Source organism: Loa loa (genome assembly GCF_000183805.2).
Source record: "Loa loa unplaced genomic scaffold supercont3.106, whole genome shotgun sequence".
Lineage (NCBI taxonomy): Eukaryota > Metazoa > Nematoda > Chromadorea > Rhabditida > Onchocercidae > Loa > Loa loa.
This window is the reverse complement of record NW_018108286.1, coordinates 116,468-132,968: the sequence shown is the minus strand read 5'-3', so window position 1 is coordinate 132,968 and position 16,501 is coordinate 116,468. Positions and strand designations below refer to the sequence as shown.

General features: G+C 31.3%; 2 protein-coding genes across 2 annotated transcripts; both read right to left on the bottom strand.

The window, feature by feature from the left end:
* Positions 1-796: 796 nt before the first annotated feature.
* On the bottom strand, positions 797-1,601 carry LOAG_05920 (hypothetical protein; the record flags this gene model as incomplete). Its single annotated transcript, XM_003141453.1, has 2 exons — positions 797-1,131; positions 1,556-1,601. The coding sequence occupies 2 exons, from the start codon at positions 1,599-1,601 to the stop codon at positions 797-799; spliced, it is 381 nt and encodes a 126-aa protein (XP_003141501.1).
* A 4,029-nt stretch (positions 1,602-5,630) lies between these two features.
* On the bottom strand, positions 5,631-16,165 carry LOAG_05915 (hypothetical protein). The gene is made up of 24 exons (XM_020447010.1): positions 16,052-16,165; positions 15,683-15,820; positions 14,968-15,109; positions 14,497-14,658; positions 14,012-14,182; positions 13,733-13,851; positions 13,399-13,526; positions 12,870-12,981; positions 12,541-12,660; positions 12,048-12,140; positions 11,587-11,667; positions 11,206-11,349; positions 10,751-10,876; positions 10,359-10,484; positions 10,153-10,205; positions 9,772-9,909; positions 9,367-9,418; positions 8,241-8,336; positions 7,678-7,761; positions 7,315-7,488; positions 6,967-7,074; positions 6,681-6,773; positions 5,928-6,119; positions 5,631-5,746 (listed from the first exon to the last, which is right to left on the bottom strand). The coding sequence occupies exons 1-23, from the start codon at positions 16,154-16,156 to the stop codon at positions 5,949-5,951; spliced, it is 2,736 nt and encodes a 911-aa protein (XP_020302715.1). The 5' UTR covers positions 16,157-16,165; the 3' UTR covers positions 5,631-5,746; positions 5,928-5,948.
* Positions 16,166-16,501: the final 336 nt, after the last annotated feature.

The window sequence follows — 16,501 nt, the reverse complement described above, 5'->3', positions numbered from 1 at the left end:
AAATTTGTTTTGTTAAATTTATGCAAATTGAGATAAAGTTAAATTTTATGAAAGATAAATTTAATAAAGGTTGAAATAAAATAGCTTGGAAGTTTATTGAACTTTTGCTTTCAGTGTATATCATGTTGATAAATTAAATGGCGCAAAAGTCCAGATTTTCTCATTTTTCCTTTTTTTTTATTTCTGCAATTGTATCAACATGCAATACTGATCGATTTTATCGATTTTTTCTGAGGTAGAAATCAAAAAAAAAGCAATTATTTTCAAACAATTAATTCAATGTATATTATTATGACAGTACAAATGGTTTACCTTTGTGATTTACCTGTCGTAAAGTTTCATCTCTTTCAAACTAATAAGTTATTATTATTGTTAATCATTTCTAACTTTTTCCTATCAATCTTTTAACATTTTATTATAAAAACGAAGGTTTGTTCTTTTCTTGATCACATTGTAGATTGTTGAACAAATATAATTTAATTAAATTTCGTGTAATATTTCGAAAGAAAGTTTAGGGCAATTTAAATTTTATTTGAATTTAATCCGGCAAGAGAATTGATGAAACTGATAATGATTTCATGCAGCATTCAACCAAACTAATTAAGCGATATCTAAAATTTAAATAGATCCCATTTACAAACTTTGTATAAATTAAATTAAATCGATATATTTTCATTTCAATTCATTTTATACTATTTAATGATACAGAACACATTTTGATCATTATTTATCATCAAGATTATTTTTACCTAAATGATAATACAATCAATTGAGGAAGGAAAAAAAAACATTCATTTTACATATCATATCTGTCGCTGATACGATTGATCCAATGTATGGTAAGGTTAATAATCAAAACAATATACAACATATGTCGAAAAATTACGACATATGTAACGATGCATGATTTACGACATATCATACGATTTGCGAGAGGGCGATTCATGAATGCCCGAAATGTGGAAAAATTTCCATCATTATATGATTTGCAAGAGAACGATATACGGATGTCCGGAATGCGGAAAAATTTTTCACCATTATATGATTTGTAAAAGGATGATGCATGAATATCCGGAATGCGGAAAAAATTTTCACCATTATATGATTTGTAAGAGGATGATGCATGAATACCTGGAATGCGGAAAATTTTCCACCATCATATGATTTGAAATATCTCATATATGCTATCTCATGACAATGACAAACTATACAATTATTAGAAATATAAAAATTTTTCAATAATAAAATTTGAAGAATGCTAAAATTTGAAGTTTTTATAAGTGAAAACTTCATATCGGCAAGAAATTAAAATCAATTTAAAATCAATGATATATGAAAAAAAGAAAAAATATTTCCCACATTTTACAAACATTTGAAATACTGTATATATGTTAACTTATATTGATGACATACCACATTACATAGCTTTCAAAATTGTAAGGAAAATTTTCACAGTCATATGATAAATTAATTAAAATTAAAATTTCATTTGCGAATTCATATATTAATTGAAAAGTCATATCATTGCGGGTTATGAAGGGGAGGAAAAAAAAACTTTTTACATTTGAGAGTGGATGATAACGCAAGAGAAGTTCCTTCATCTACAGTATAAATTTCAGATTAAAAAAAAAAAAGCAAAACAGCTAGGTATGTTTGTTATTTCATTATTTGAGGAAAATATTTAGCTAATTAATTAATGCTTAGTTTGAAATTTTTATTCAATTTCTCATCCTACTTGAATCATTTTTTAATTGTTACTTGTTATTAAAATGTTATCCTATGAGCTTATATTATTCTCGTCTATTTATTTTATCACAGTTTTCCTTTTTTTTTTTTTCAAATCTTTGTCCTGTTAGGTTTTTAATTATTTATTGAATTTGTATGAGAAGAATTGTTCCCATCATTATCATCATCATCATCGCCAGCATCATCAACAGCATTAACAACACCATCATCAAATCACTTTATTCAATTAATAAATTCAAATTTAATCAAATATTGAGAAACTTCGTTTAAAAGCATTGATGCTCGATTTATGAAGCAAAAAAAAAAAAAGAACGGAAAATTGAAAAAGTCAGAATGACATATAGTTCGAATCATTTTGAATTTTTCCGTTACATCAAACAACATCATCGATTACTTTGAATTATGAATGAATGATTTGCGGAAAGTTGTCTTAACTATTGAAAATATTAAAATTCATTAATTAATTCTTACAAGCTTTCATCCTTTCTTTTTTCCCTCTCAACTACGACAATACGATAAAATGATCCAATCAATTTATTGATTAATTCTTATATCGTAGTTTTAAAATTTCATTATACTTGTACTGGACAAAAAGTTGAAAAAGTCGATTCCATACTTTCATTTCTTCATACTTTTTTCAATGGTATTATTCATGATACAAAGAATTGCATAAGAAAAGCTTGTCACTTGGTCATATATGTCAAAGGACAACAAAAGTAAGAAATTGAAATGACACGAATGTTTACCTGTTATCTGTTATATGTGAATATTGCACTTTGTCTTTAATTACTTTTTTTTTTCAGAAAATGTCAATTAATTGCTTACATCTTTTTATTCGAAACTTTTAGATCACTGGACAGCGCTGTAAATTGATCAGAAAAATCAATAAATTGATCAAAATTTTCTAGTAAGGGAAAAAGGTATTGTAAGTGCACTGTCGTCTGATCTCCAGAAGACGATCTATTCCCTCTTCTAGAAACTGATCAGAAAAATCAATAAATTGATCAAAATTTTCTAGTAAAGGAAAAAGGTATTGTAAGTGGAGACTATCGTCTAAGCTCCAGAAGATAATCTATTTCCTATTTACGATGATATGCAAAATTTCGACATATTCTAAGTTTTATTCAAAGCAATGAAATGCTACTGTAAAAATAAACCATTCTAATTGATAAAATTAGATGTGATAAAAATGGAAGGGAAAATATGAGAAAAAAAAGGAAGTAACTGTTATGTAATTGACCTATGAATATAGTTAAGTTCATAATATGCCTATATTCATATAGGCTATAATTTATCTTTAACTTTTTTTCGCATCTTTAAATATGCATAATATCATTCAAAATCCATAAAATTCCAAATATGCATAAAATCTGTACTTCCTTATATTTGCAAAATGTATATGCATGTATGCATGCATGCGAAATTAATCACTTACATGCATATATGCGTAGCATAACAACAAAAATAGAAAGAATCAACAAACACAACCAGAAGTAGAATGAATAAAAATTTGAATGGAAAAAAAAGAAAAGCAGAAAGAGTAACGTGCATGGGAATTAAAAATAAAACAAAAACAAAAACGAATGTTTACTACTTTGATATTAGAAATCATCAAATTTCTACTTCTATTTGTTATAGATCTGATGATTATTTTCATCTTAATATATGAATCAAATAGTATACCACAGAATAAAAGAATAAAGAATGGTATGTTGATTTCAAACTTAACAAGTAATACTGTAGAAGTAGTATATTTTCACAAAAAAAAAACACTTTAATAATTTCAAAAGGAAAAAATAAAAATAAATTAAAAGTTGCAACAAATAAACTCCTATTAATGGAGAAAGTGATACGTGGAGGAGTAGTTTGTGCAGAATGTCTTTGCTTATTCCCAATTCAAACAATTGTAACAGAAGAAAAAAGGAAAAAAGAAAGGAACACATTCATAGGGATAGATAAAACTTTCCTTTTACCGTACAGAATTGTTTTTGTTCTTGAAATTTGGGTCAATAATGCATAAAGTGAAGTTATTTTGCATAAATGATTCTATCTTAACTAAAAAAGAAATGAAAAGAAATCTCCCAAAACAATTTCAACTAGTAGAACAATCAAGCAACACAATAACAACAATCTATAAAAACATCAACGAAGACAGAATGCTGAATTTCAAATGAAAGAAAAAAGTTTTGTTTAAATATATACCTGAAAAGATTTACAGAAAAGTAGGAATTATAAAAATACGTAAGTGATTTATTTGGAAAACGCAATTAATCATAAATATATGAATAATTCATCAGACCTAACCAGACCTTATCACCCTAGCAGTGGAATCATGAATACATCTCTTAAACACTCCATCATTTGTCCATTTTGTGCGCTAATTTTAACATCTCTCTCCCTTATTAAAAATTTAAAAAATTGAGAAAATATTGTCTAAAAAAAAGCAGAAAATGTTTTCAATGTTAAATGTTAACTCTGCCTTTACTCAGTTTGCTCAGTTTTTCATCAGTCTAATTTTTTTGACCATAAAGAAAGAAAGAGAAAGAGAGAGAGAGAGAGAGAGAGGAAGGAAAGAAACAAAGTTTCCGTTTCCTTGTTTCAAATTACCCGAAACTTCTTTGTCCACATCCAACCAATGCTAAATGAATTTTTCCACTTTCGGCTACCAACAGTTTTCAAGTTCATCATCAACAGCGATTGCATCGAATTGTTAAAATTGTCCAACAACTTTTATCTGTAATTTCGTTTTACACGGTCAAGCTAACGATGCAAAAATTAGTTAACTTTTGCGTTCAACATAAAATTCAATCAGTATCAATTTGTGGAAAATCTAACATTCTAACTGATATGCCAAATGTTAATTTCAATTTGACTGCTTTGAACAAATGAATAGCTATGAATAACAGATGAAAAAATGAATGAAACAAATGAAACAAATGAGTAATAAATGAATAGTAATTCTTGTTTTAGGACAGTTTATCTTGTATGAAACAAAAAAATTGGCTTAAATTTGTAAAACGAGGAAGAATCTAACAAAAATCTGTCGCCTGTATGACATTCAAAAAATGTCTCATATTCTCCAATTAGGTACCCTTCAACTGCTCATTAATGCAGCATCGAATATTTCATTTCTTTTTTCCGACTTTAAATTATTATAATTGACTTGCTATCTGCAAAAGCTTATCGTCGAAATGCATGAATTTGAGTACTTCCTCTTCCATCTTTACCTTCATTTTCAATTCAGAACATTACCAATGTATACATTCTCCTCATTTTCCATTACTTATAAGATTTAATAATAAGCACTGTTAGAAGTTAGCTGAAAATGAAGAAAAACAGAAAGGGAAGTAGGAATAGCAATATACATGCATATAAACAAATGAACAAAAACAAACACACGTACAGATAGCAGCAAACAAATATTCATATGTCATATGTTAGTGCTTATTACATTTGTAACTGGTAGGCACATGCAATGTTCGTCGTGTAATAATTGGGTAGTAGAACGAGAGAATAGATAGAACCTTTTTTAAAACTCTGGTAAAAAAAGCAAAGATAAAGCCGTAAAGTAAAATGACCGGAATGTAATAATGTCCAAAAAGGCTAACTTTGTGCTCTCTTGTACACGTGCTAAATCCATTTGCATATGGCAGAAAAAGATATATTGAAGTGAAACCAAGATATAATGTATGCGCTATTTGATTGTAGCAGATTTATTCGTTTGGGAACCGTCAGTTAATGGTTTATATAGTGTTTTATCAATTCATCATAACTCTTCCTTACCACTCTTGTATGATTTCCCTTTTTAAACATTATATATATATATATATATATACATGTATATTGGCCTTGAAGTTATATTAGAATCAAACTTTTAACCAAAACGGACGCAGAATGGTATTTAATCACAGTTTATGGAAGCAAAGCAATCAAGGAAATCGTATAGTAGGAATCATCCGGTTAAAGAACACGAATATCGAGCATGCATACATTACCAAACCTAAAAATTCGGTAAGAATAAATAAAAAAAGAAAAAGGAAAGCATTTATGAAAAGCGGAAAGATTAAAATTAAAAGTGAAAATAAGAGTTGACATATACCAAAACATTAAAAGTTAACATCTAAAAAGAAAAAAAATGAAGGACAAACTTTTCCGCCAAATTCACCATAACTTCCCCTTACCACTTTTGTATGATTTCCTTTCTAAATATGATTAGCACCGCCAAAATCATATGCATTTTCACTTTTCACAGTTGGTTCGGCTCCGCCATTACCATATTTTTGCGACCCATTTATTATTTCACAAAGTTTGGATGCTTGAGAAATAAGCTCCAACTTTCGTTTATGCTCATTTTCTAGTCGCTTTTTGAGTTGCTGCAACGTGAAAGTGATTGGTAAAAAGAAGCTAGAAGGCTTACAAACACACATTCCACCATAAAAATAGTCCATCCATTGGAAGAATCACTAAAATTACCATTTCAGTGTCAGGAACTGGATTAGAAGGACGGTTTGAGGTATCCCCGAAGTCATATTTTATTATGACTGCAAAAAAAACCATATCTTAATATCAAAAATGGCTATCATCGCCAATTATGCCGATAAAATATGTAATTCATTCCAGACTTTTTCAGTGAATGCACTATTGTTTTGTACATTATTACTTTATTAAAGCAAGCAAAAGGTTTTGAAGCATGCTGTAATTAATGAAAGCAATAAACAATAAAACAATAAAAATAGGAAAACGGAAAAAATGGGGAAAAAAATAAAGGACCAAACGTGCGATTAGTATTACACGGAAATCTTTTAAAATTAAGATAATATGTTGAGTAATGAAGCATGATTGAGTGCTTCATCACTCAGCACATTGTTCAATTCCTTCACTTTACCAAATTTCGGAAAAAAGATTTGAAAAAATATTTGAAAAGTGGAACAAACCTCGTTTACTTCATGTCGTAAGCATGAAATTTCACTAAGATATATTTTCTCCTTCGAAATGGCTTCTTGCTCGATTGTATCAATGTGAGAAGACTGCAAAAGTCGATGCAAAAGTCGACTGCAGGTTTTTTTTCTTTTTTTTTTTGAATACTACACATCTTAATGAACACGATAAATTAAAAATTTACTTGAAAATCAGGTAATGCCTTCCTAGTCTCTTATTAAAAATCAACGAGCTACTTATAGCATCGCTAATTACATTCCGATGTTCGCAATGAAAACTCACAAGACTAGCAAGTGCTGCTCGATACCTTCGATTACTTGCCTCCAGCTCTGCAACTTTCGTCAAATCCACCTTATTTCCGCTCTCATCGTCTTCATTCTTATTGAACTGCTTAAATGCATCATATAAGTGAATTTATTTTCTCCATAAACAGACCAAAAAACTTTCAATAGCCTAACATCCAACGATAAATTGCAACCAATGATTAATATCTGAGCTAACAGGATTAGTCTATCTACTTAACCACTGGCCAGCAAGCAATAATAGTACGTCTCTCAAGTCTTCTGCAATTCAAACTATTTGACCAATAAAATCACAAATCTCTGAAAAATCATCGTTAATTCCCCCAACCTGCACATTTTCGCTCTTCTGTACCACATTTTCGACATTCTTTAACCATTTGCAGAACTGATCCATATCATAAATATTCGATAGATTCGGCAATTTTATATTCGGCGGTGCAATTGCACACAGCGTCTCGAATACCTTGCAACAATACTGTTGAAGCTCTACCTCATACTTTTTCTGCAAAAAAAATATTTTACGTCAATCAACTCAAACTATGTGATGAAATAAAACCATAAATTTCCGGAGTAATTTCGTATGATTTTCAGGAATTCCACTGACTCTTCAAAGTTTCGAAGTCTTGTTCCTCTCCCATCTTTCCCGCGGTTTATAATCAAATCAGAACTACTTCATTAGCTCGAAATTCACCTTCAGTTCTTCCAAGTGCTTCTTGAAAATGGCTTCCTGTTGCTGCGAAATTTCTACAACCTTATAATTTGCCTTACGTAACTCCTGCAAAAGATGTTATATTACTCGATAAGAATTCTAAATTAATTTGCATGGAAGAAACTCTCCACTATGTCAAATGCATTTTTTCAAAATACTAATGGGGTAAATTATGTCCCATTGGAAGTGTAACCCCGACAAATCTATCTTGGGACAACTGAATCAAACAGGGCTTAACCCAAATGTAATGCATAATTTGATTACTATATTTCCTCCTGCATTTGTTTCCTTTCATTTTAAAATATTTTTTTTGTGAAAATATTTTTTCTCTTCCCATGTATTTGCTGGGTTGAATCAGTTTTCAGCAGTGGTTCCTGTAGTACATCAAACAAGGAGGAAGAAAGGTTACAATACAGTTACCTTTCTAGGCAGCTGTATGTAGGTAGTACATAATAGAAGGTAGTTCAGAACATGAAATATAGCTCGATATGTCGAATTTATCTATAGAATCGTGTTGACGTGATTACTGAATTTCAATCACTAACCTCATTTTGCCTTTTCAGTCTGGTGACCTCTAAATTAACATTATTACCGCAAACTACATCATCTTTTGCAGCCGACTGGACTCTGTGCTTCATCATCTGTAAACGAAGAAATTCGCAGTAAGCGTACTATGTTGCTTGAGAAAGTTTAGAAATGGACTTGTGTCTAATTGATGAAATTTTAAAAATCGAATTTTTTAAAATATGAGCCTTAACCTGAAGCAGTTTATCGGTATCTACAGAAAACAATTCTTATCCTTTTCTTTTTACCTAAATTCTAAATGGAAGAAAAAGAAAAAAGGAAAGGGAATACAGATATATTTATTGATATATTCTTAATAAGGATAAAGGATAAAAGAACAGTTATCCTCCTAGATCCTCCTAGAACACGTTGCAGTTATGGATGTCAATCTAAACAGATCATAAGAAGTGCACAAACTATATCGGACAATATATTTAATACTTTTGCTGTAAGTTAGAGGAGATGTTGCTCATCTTATTAACAGTTAATTGTCTCAAGCATTGTTCAGATTTTACGGATAAAAAGTAGAAAAGAAATTAGACCCAACTTTCCTCGTAGGTACTAACACATGATATTACTGCATAAATGCCTTTTGGAGCAATTGTACCATGACGACCCAGAAATACAAGTCAAAAAGAAAAACGAAAACAGGAAAATAGAGAGCACCTCAGTTTCATTTAAATGAGAAACGATTTCAACGATAAAAACCATATTACATATTTCAGTACCAAAAACTACCTATTTTGAAATAAAAATGTAGTGAAAAAATAGAGATATCTGCAAAGAATAATGAAGTAAAACAAGAGCTATGTCAATATTTCATCAACTCATTCTTAGATATCAAGTTTTGGCGATTGAAGAAAATGTATGCAAAGAAATAAAAGAATTCTGCTGAAATGATCTATTGCATTGAATTATTGATTTGCGCATCCTATGGGTTCCTCGATCTATTTCATATAGATGTTCTGATCAAAGTAGATTATTTCTCCAACTTTACCTTAATTCATAAAATTCTCGACATCGTTATTAAAATGTTTCTTGTTGTGCACTTTAGGATTAACGAGAATAGATTTACAAAAATGTGAAAAAAAAATCGAAACTACTTACTTTTTCATTCACGTCTGTGCCATTATTATCAGGAGAAGGCACCATCGTTTTTCTGTAAAACATTTCCACTTATAGCATAATGAGAATGAATTCAAATTATAATAGAAAAAATGGATTCGAACATTCTAATCTTGCCCATATTAAGTGAAATACCAGATAATATAATCAACTGTACATTCCTATATAAATATGTGAACCTTGTTCGAATAAGTACTCCCACCTGAAATCACAATGCTAAAAAAATAGAAAATATTTGGGGATTAATCACCCAAAGAAGCAATGTAATCACTTTTCTCATGCAATGATTCTAAACCTAAATCACTCACCTAAGGTCTCTAATAAATTATTCAGTTTGAAATCAACAATTTGAGTCAACCCTGCTGACTCAAAAAAATTTTTCCTAACCTTTTTATTTCAATTTCCTTATATTTTGCAACTTCCTCTTCCAAAGAGACAATACGGTTCAATTTTTTGTCGTACTCAATCTTAAATTCGTTTAATTCTTTACGGCATTTTGCAACTTCAACTGCTTCCTTAGAAATGCTGAAAAAGATGGCGATTAAGATACAACAATTTTCAATCCTTTGAAGTTTCACGGTAGCTAATTATAAAACACTATGGTATCTTATTTTTAACAAGCTAATCTAATGGGTACTCCGGTAACTAGTGATATCTTAAATGGAAGGAGAAATTGCTTCCTCATAGACATCTGCTTAGAAAACATAGTTGTTGACATCTTAAATGAAAGGAGAAATTACTGACTCGACAGACATTTGCTTAACATACTTTTCCTTCTCTTCCTGGACACATTCTAGTTGATTTTTTAGCTTGGCAACATCCTGAAAAAAGAGATGCCATATTCTGGAATTACATATTCCGAAATGTAAATTCAGCTGATACTTATGATCTTTCGCATAGTATTTTCACGATGAAACAGTACAGGCGGAAGAATAATCATATTAAATCAGAAAATTCGAGGATATCAAAACTACCTTATCATGCGCTTCCATAATATCAACAAGCTGTTTTCGATATTTTTCAACTTCCTTCGTTAACTCACTACAATTTGCATCACTTGTTGCACTTGTGTTCTGCAGCACTTTCAGTTGCTCGCTTAACTGTAATAATGTCATCAAAATTATGCTTAACCAAGGAAGAAGGAGTCGATAAGGGTAGATCACAGTTTGAGCACTGCTGTTGAATAATTTGCTCATGGCATTTACGAATACATGTAACATGCACATTCTGGTTGATGAAAAAAGCATGCACTATGGGGAACATCAGATTATCACTGGTTAATTACAAAAACTAAAATTTTACTAATCGGTTGAGCAAAACTTTACATAAAATGAACACAAGTAACAAAAGTAATCAGCTCTTTTACCTCAGCGTTCGCAGTTTCCATTTCGGTCAATTTTTTGCTGTATACAGCACAATCATTCAAATACCTCACGCGTTCTCGATTGGCATCCATAAGTTGTGCATTTAAAATATGAATTTGCTCGCAATGCTAGAATATGGAAAAGCTAATATTCTTTCAAACATTATTTACAACGCAAAAGCGTCACCATATGTTTTCTCCTAATAGTCTAGCCTTTCGAATTTTTCCATACCTTCTCTTATCCTTTTATTTCTACCAGATTCTTTTATAATATTAACGGGATATTTCAGACTTTGCCACTTACTCTAAATTGGTGGGATTAATTGGAGTCCTAAAAACTAAACATCGAAAAAGGAGAGAAAACAAGTTTTTGGTAAAAAAAAGCATTCAAAGGTGGACAAATATTAAAAAAAAATTTCAATTACCAATATCGTAATAGAAATGATCACGAAATTCACCTTTTCTCGTTCCTGAACCGCTGTTTCGGCATTCCCTCTATGTTGCAACATTTCGTCCCGAATCTCGGAAGTCACTACGCTTAACTCTTCTGCCACTTTCATCGTGTTTTGCAGTTTCTTCTCCAGCGTATCACGTTCTGCTTTCTGAATAAGAGACGAATAAAATATGAAAATATTTCTGTTCGAATCGCCCCTTATTATTGTTACCTTTAAGTGATAAGAAATTCGACAATAAAAATGTATATCAAGCATATTAAGAAATTAACATGCAAGATATCCTATAATTATCAGTTCGAAAATTCAATTTTTGCTTCATTTAATCTTCGGTTTGATTCTAACTTTCTGTTGTGATATAATTCATAGCAATCCAAATAACTTTACCGCATTGCCTTCCACCTCTTGTAAACGTTTCTCGAGTAAAGCGTTCGTTTTGCTCAAATGTTCTATCTGACAATCTTGATTCTAGAAAAAACAGAGGAAACTGTTTACAATCAATTTAAGCAAAAATATCAAAATCTAGCCAATAACAAACCGGAACAGAATACTAGCTGTGATGGGAAAGTGGCAAAAGATCAAGAAGAATCGAATAAAAAAAATAATTATTTCCTAAAATCTTCTGAATACAGAAAGCCCATGAACCAAAACTGGATTAACTACTATTTCCAGATTTAAGAGAACGTTGATATATCACTGAACTACAAGAATAATAACGAAACCAACAGCGGAACAATGACAGAATTTGAACCGTCATTTATCTCGTTATATTGTCGTACTTTCCATTTGACGCTTTCCTCATTTGGATCATATGTAAAATAGCTCTAAAATACATGCATCAACCCTACCTGTAACTCCTTCCTTATTTGCTGCAGTGCTTGTAATCGTTGATTTAACTCCAGTTCCTGCTGCGAACAACGATTTTTGCTCGACGTTAATTCCTGAAAATAAAGATAACCTATTTAGTACATTCACAACCATTATTACATAGCTTTTGTACAAAGTACACTCTTTCAGCTAAAATGTACCAAATAGCAACTGTCGCAAGTAAAAAACATCCTGTTTGAGAACTGAAATATTATAGCTGTGTATCACTGCTCAACTAAACGCACTACTCTGAAAGAGAAATTGTGACACTTATTCTCATTTTCGGTTAATATCTACTTTCAACCCAGTTATGTATATCCTACGACAAAATATCTAATCATTAAGACTTATTCATAAGAACTCCCATTCAACCAAATGAACAATTGAAAAAATAAAAGAGTGGACAAATGGTTTTCTTGTAGTCGAACAAATAAACAGAATTAGAATCGAAATTCAAAAAGAATTAAAACATACAGCTTTCAGTCGGTCAATTTGTTGCTGATAAGGTTTGGTATCAATGGGTGGTGGCGCCGAGTGTATAACAGATTGCGCCTTTTTCATTTCTTCCCTGAGTGCACCAAATTCTCCTTGCAACTGAGAGAAAGATGAAAGCGAAATTTACAGACTCGTTTTATTTATGCAATATTCATTGATGAAGAAAAAAGTAACATCCAAATTTTCAGCCTAACAATATTCGAGGCCTTGGAACGCATTTCACATCAGTACATCAAAATTAAATTATGCATCATTAAATGATGAACACCCTGCCTCTTGGAAAACGTGGATAAGATAAAAAGCTGTACCTGATCGTATTTTCGCTGTAAGTACGACTTCTCCTGCGCATTATTACTCAATTGAGCGCACACTGTTTGCTCAAACATTTTGTACTTCCTCTTTTCTTCAGCTAACGTTTTCCTAGCAAAAAAGAAAACTGTGACATATACTCTCACCTTTAGCCAATACTCAAGATGATGGTTAGCCAATTATCAACTAACCATTCGATAAATGAAAAACTGAATGAATAAGGAGAATTTTTAGTTTCCTAGCCTTCACTGATTGGAAAATCAATGGGCAATTATTTAGTAAACGGGAAATTTGGAATTAAGAAATAGCTACTAATATCATTATGATTACTACCGATTGGAAAATTACTATCCTAAGAGGTCGTCCTACCAACATATAATTTCATAGATAACGAGATCATTCTATAGAATAGAATAGATAGAACAGAACGAGATTTCTACAAATATTATATAGAATATATAGAAACTATTTCATGTAATAGAATTATATAGAACAGAATAATTTTATTTAATTATTCTAAGCACTAACTGAAGCATAGCAATTTCTGAATCCTTCTGTTCGGCTGTGGTGAGTTTATTGGTGCAATATAAGACGAGACGATCTTTGTCAGCAATTTGTTTCCTCATCAGAGCAATTTCACCATCTAATTTGGCTCTCTGAAATCCAAAACATTAAAGAAAAATTTAATTACATTAATAAATCGGGCAATAAAACCCTAATTGTTCAATACAATCGAGTTTATTTAATGAAGGTGATTGTTAACTACCACTAGTGCTACGCAGTTTCAGTAACCGATAACCAACACTGTCACTGAAACTCACGTCGTGTTAGCAAAAAAAAAAAAGCAAACTAGTCAAGTAACCTGCGTATTCACATTGTTGATATAATTCGTGAGGAATGTGACATACTCTGGCTCAAGCTCTGCGATAGCATTCAAACGTGCTTGAAGTTTGTTCGCATTGATATCTTTTAATGGGTTTGCTGGAAAAAAAAGGAAATCCCAATGTCCTGTTTACAAGTTATCATAAATTAGGAATATGAAGAGGTGATATCAGGAATTTCATGCACAGTGAATTACCATTCAACCCTTTTTGACTGTTAGAAATATTAACAATATCACTACAATGAATCTTTCGCTAACGTTTTTTTGATTTCGGTTTTTCCAGCTTTTCCTGCTCACTTTCGAGAGGTGGTATAACGTCCATAGCTGGGACTATTTCTTCCGTCACCCTGACTTCTCCCTTCGTGATTTCCCGTAAATATTCTTTATTTCGTCGCACACGATTTTTTTTCTTCCCTTTTCGTTCGCCAACTTTAAATTTTTGTATTCAATTTATGAACTAAATTTTGATTTTGAATGAGAAAAACTTCTTATGGATAAAAAATTAGTTCCGAAGATATTGTTCCTTACTTCATAAAATATGTAGATAAACGGAAAATGATAAAGATCAGCAGATAGCAGTTAATTTTCGAAAATCGATTTACTTATAGACGACACATCACTTCGCAAAATCACAATTATTAATACTAAACGCTAAGCAATTTTATTGCAAAAAATAATAATGTTGAAGGATCATATAATTAGACGTGCATAAGGTATTATGAAAGATTTTAAGAAACACTAACCATCACTTCCCTTATTTTCATCGTGAAGAATCCTTGCAGAAGGTACCACCTCCGGCTCATCATTCAGCTTCTCGGCAACAACTCGCTGCCCTGATAAACCTTCCATGTTTTTGGCAACAGCAACTTTCTCATCTTTCGCCGATTCTGTATGTTGCATGATTTCTGGAAATAATTTTATAAGTAAAAATATTAGGAAAAAATGTTGAATGGTATAACAATTCTTTCAAAAAAGTTTATGGGCGGCCGACTCCAAAAATGTAGTTGAGTCATGCTAACTAACAGTTTGTGAACAGCAATCGGACAACTGTATTCAAATAGCTTTCCTGTGAGAATTATGTTATAATGATGTAATGTCATAAAAGAACTCATAAAATCAACTGAAAGTAAAGATTTAAATTTCGAGTTCGACACTGTTATCAGCTTCAATAAATAGCAGAAATAAAAAATGAAAAATATGAAAAATAAACAGACCAGCCACCAGCTGTTTGCCCTTGAGTTTCTTATGATTCGGCTTTCCATCAACTTCACCATTATTCGTACCATTCCATCCTTCGGTTCCACAGTGACCATTCGTCGATAACGGAATATAATGTAAATCACCATTTGCAGGTTTCTGGAAATGAAGTCAGAAAAAAACTGCTTTTCCACTAAATTTTCCATAAAATTATATAGCGTTTGCACTGCGAGTTTAACATGATGTTCCCAAAATTTTCTGAACGCAAAGTCTTATTTCCAAATTTAAGTACCACAAAATAAAAACTTTTATGCGTTATTGAAACCCTATGCCGGACTAAATTCGAGGACACCGTAAAAAAATGAATAATGCCGAAAGAGAAATCTGACATCCGCAATGCAGCTCTCCTTGTATATGATAGCATTAAAATTATTATTACATGCGATACTTTCCTATTATATTAGTATCGTAAACCGCAGTAACATAAAGACCTACAAGACTCCACATAAGTTTGTAAATTGGAGAGATAAAGAATTGTACGAACTGTTGTTCATGTGCAAGTTATTAACCTGGAGCATTTATGCAAGACTTGTGGCATAGAATATTTTGTTAAGGGAAGTTTAATCTGACAAACGTTTTGCAGTATTTTAACCGCATGAATCACAGCGGAAAACAACATTACCTTTCCAATATAAAATAGCAGCAGACAATTTAGCCCACTTAATTACTTACTTCATTTCGATTCTGTTTTTCTTCTGCTCCTAAATCTCTTTTCTTATCACCATTCTTCCCTTTATTTTTGTTTTTTGCGCTTTTTGTCTTATTCGCACGATCTTCAGTGAGCAATCGTAGAGCATTTTCGCCATAAGCCTACAAAAAAAAAAAAAACAAAAAAAACAAGAAAAAAAGAACCAGAAAAAAAAATAGTGCAGAATCAACCAGTGATAATAAACGTACCATACACCACTACATCCTGAATACTTGTTCCTTTATCTTCAACAAAGCAAAACATCGCAAAAAATGCCCAAATCAATTTCCCTCTTATATTTCACAGATATCAATGCATCGGATAAAAACGAATAGATGCTAATAAAGATATACCTTTTCAAAATCGGTTTCCTTTGGATACATCTTAAAGACAATAATTGAAATTATAATAATCAAAACAGCAATTACAGCCACAAATCCGAGTGATGTCGGATCCATCCCCTAAAATAGCAGCTTGTAAATGTTATTACACACATCAACAGGAAATGATGCACGCCAAATTTTAAGAACCTATGACCATTTCTTTCATATTCGTTTAGTTCGCATACCAAAAAAAGGGATAAATCGATTAACTATATTTAGGCATGTTGACATTGAAATCATAATGCAAAATTTTCCGAGTATATTTTTATAGCAGTATGTTGCTACAAGAAGTGTGAAAATAAATTGCTACATTCCCATCATTCCCTACACATTCCCTGAGAATAATTTCACCATTTTAGATAAGCTATAAATTTCCACTCTTTCTAGCATCTTAATTGAACGAATAATAATAGAAGCAAT

Bases quoted from the DNA above. Each gene is read 5' to 3' on its own strand.
- LOAG_05915 (XM_020447010.1), bottom strand. From the start codon at position 16,156: ATGGATCCGACATCACTCGGATTTGTGGCTGTAATTGCTGTTTTGATT. The intron at 11,668-12,047 runs GTAGGGTTGATG...TGTTTTTTCTAG, and splicing joins AAATAAGGAAGGAGTTACAG to AATCAAGATTGTCAGATAGA. The intron at 7,489-7,677 runs GTGAATTTCGAG...TTTTTTTTGCAG, and splicing joins AGCACTTGGAAGAACTGAAG to AAAAAGTATGAGGTAGAGCT.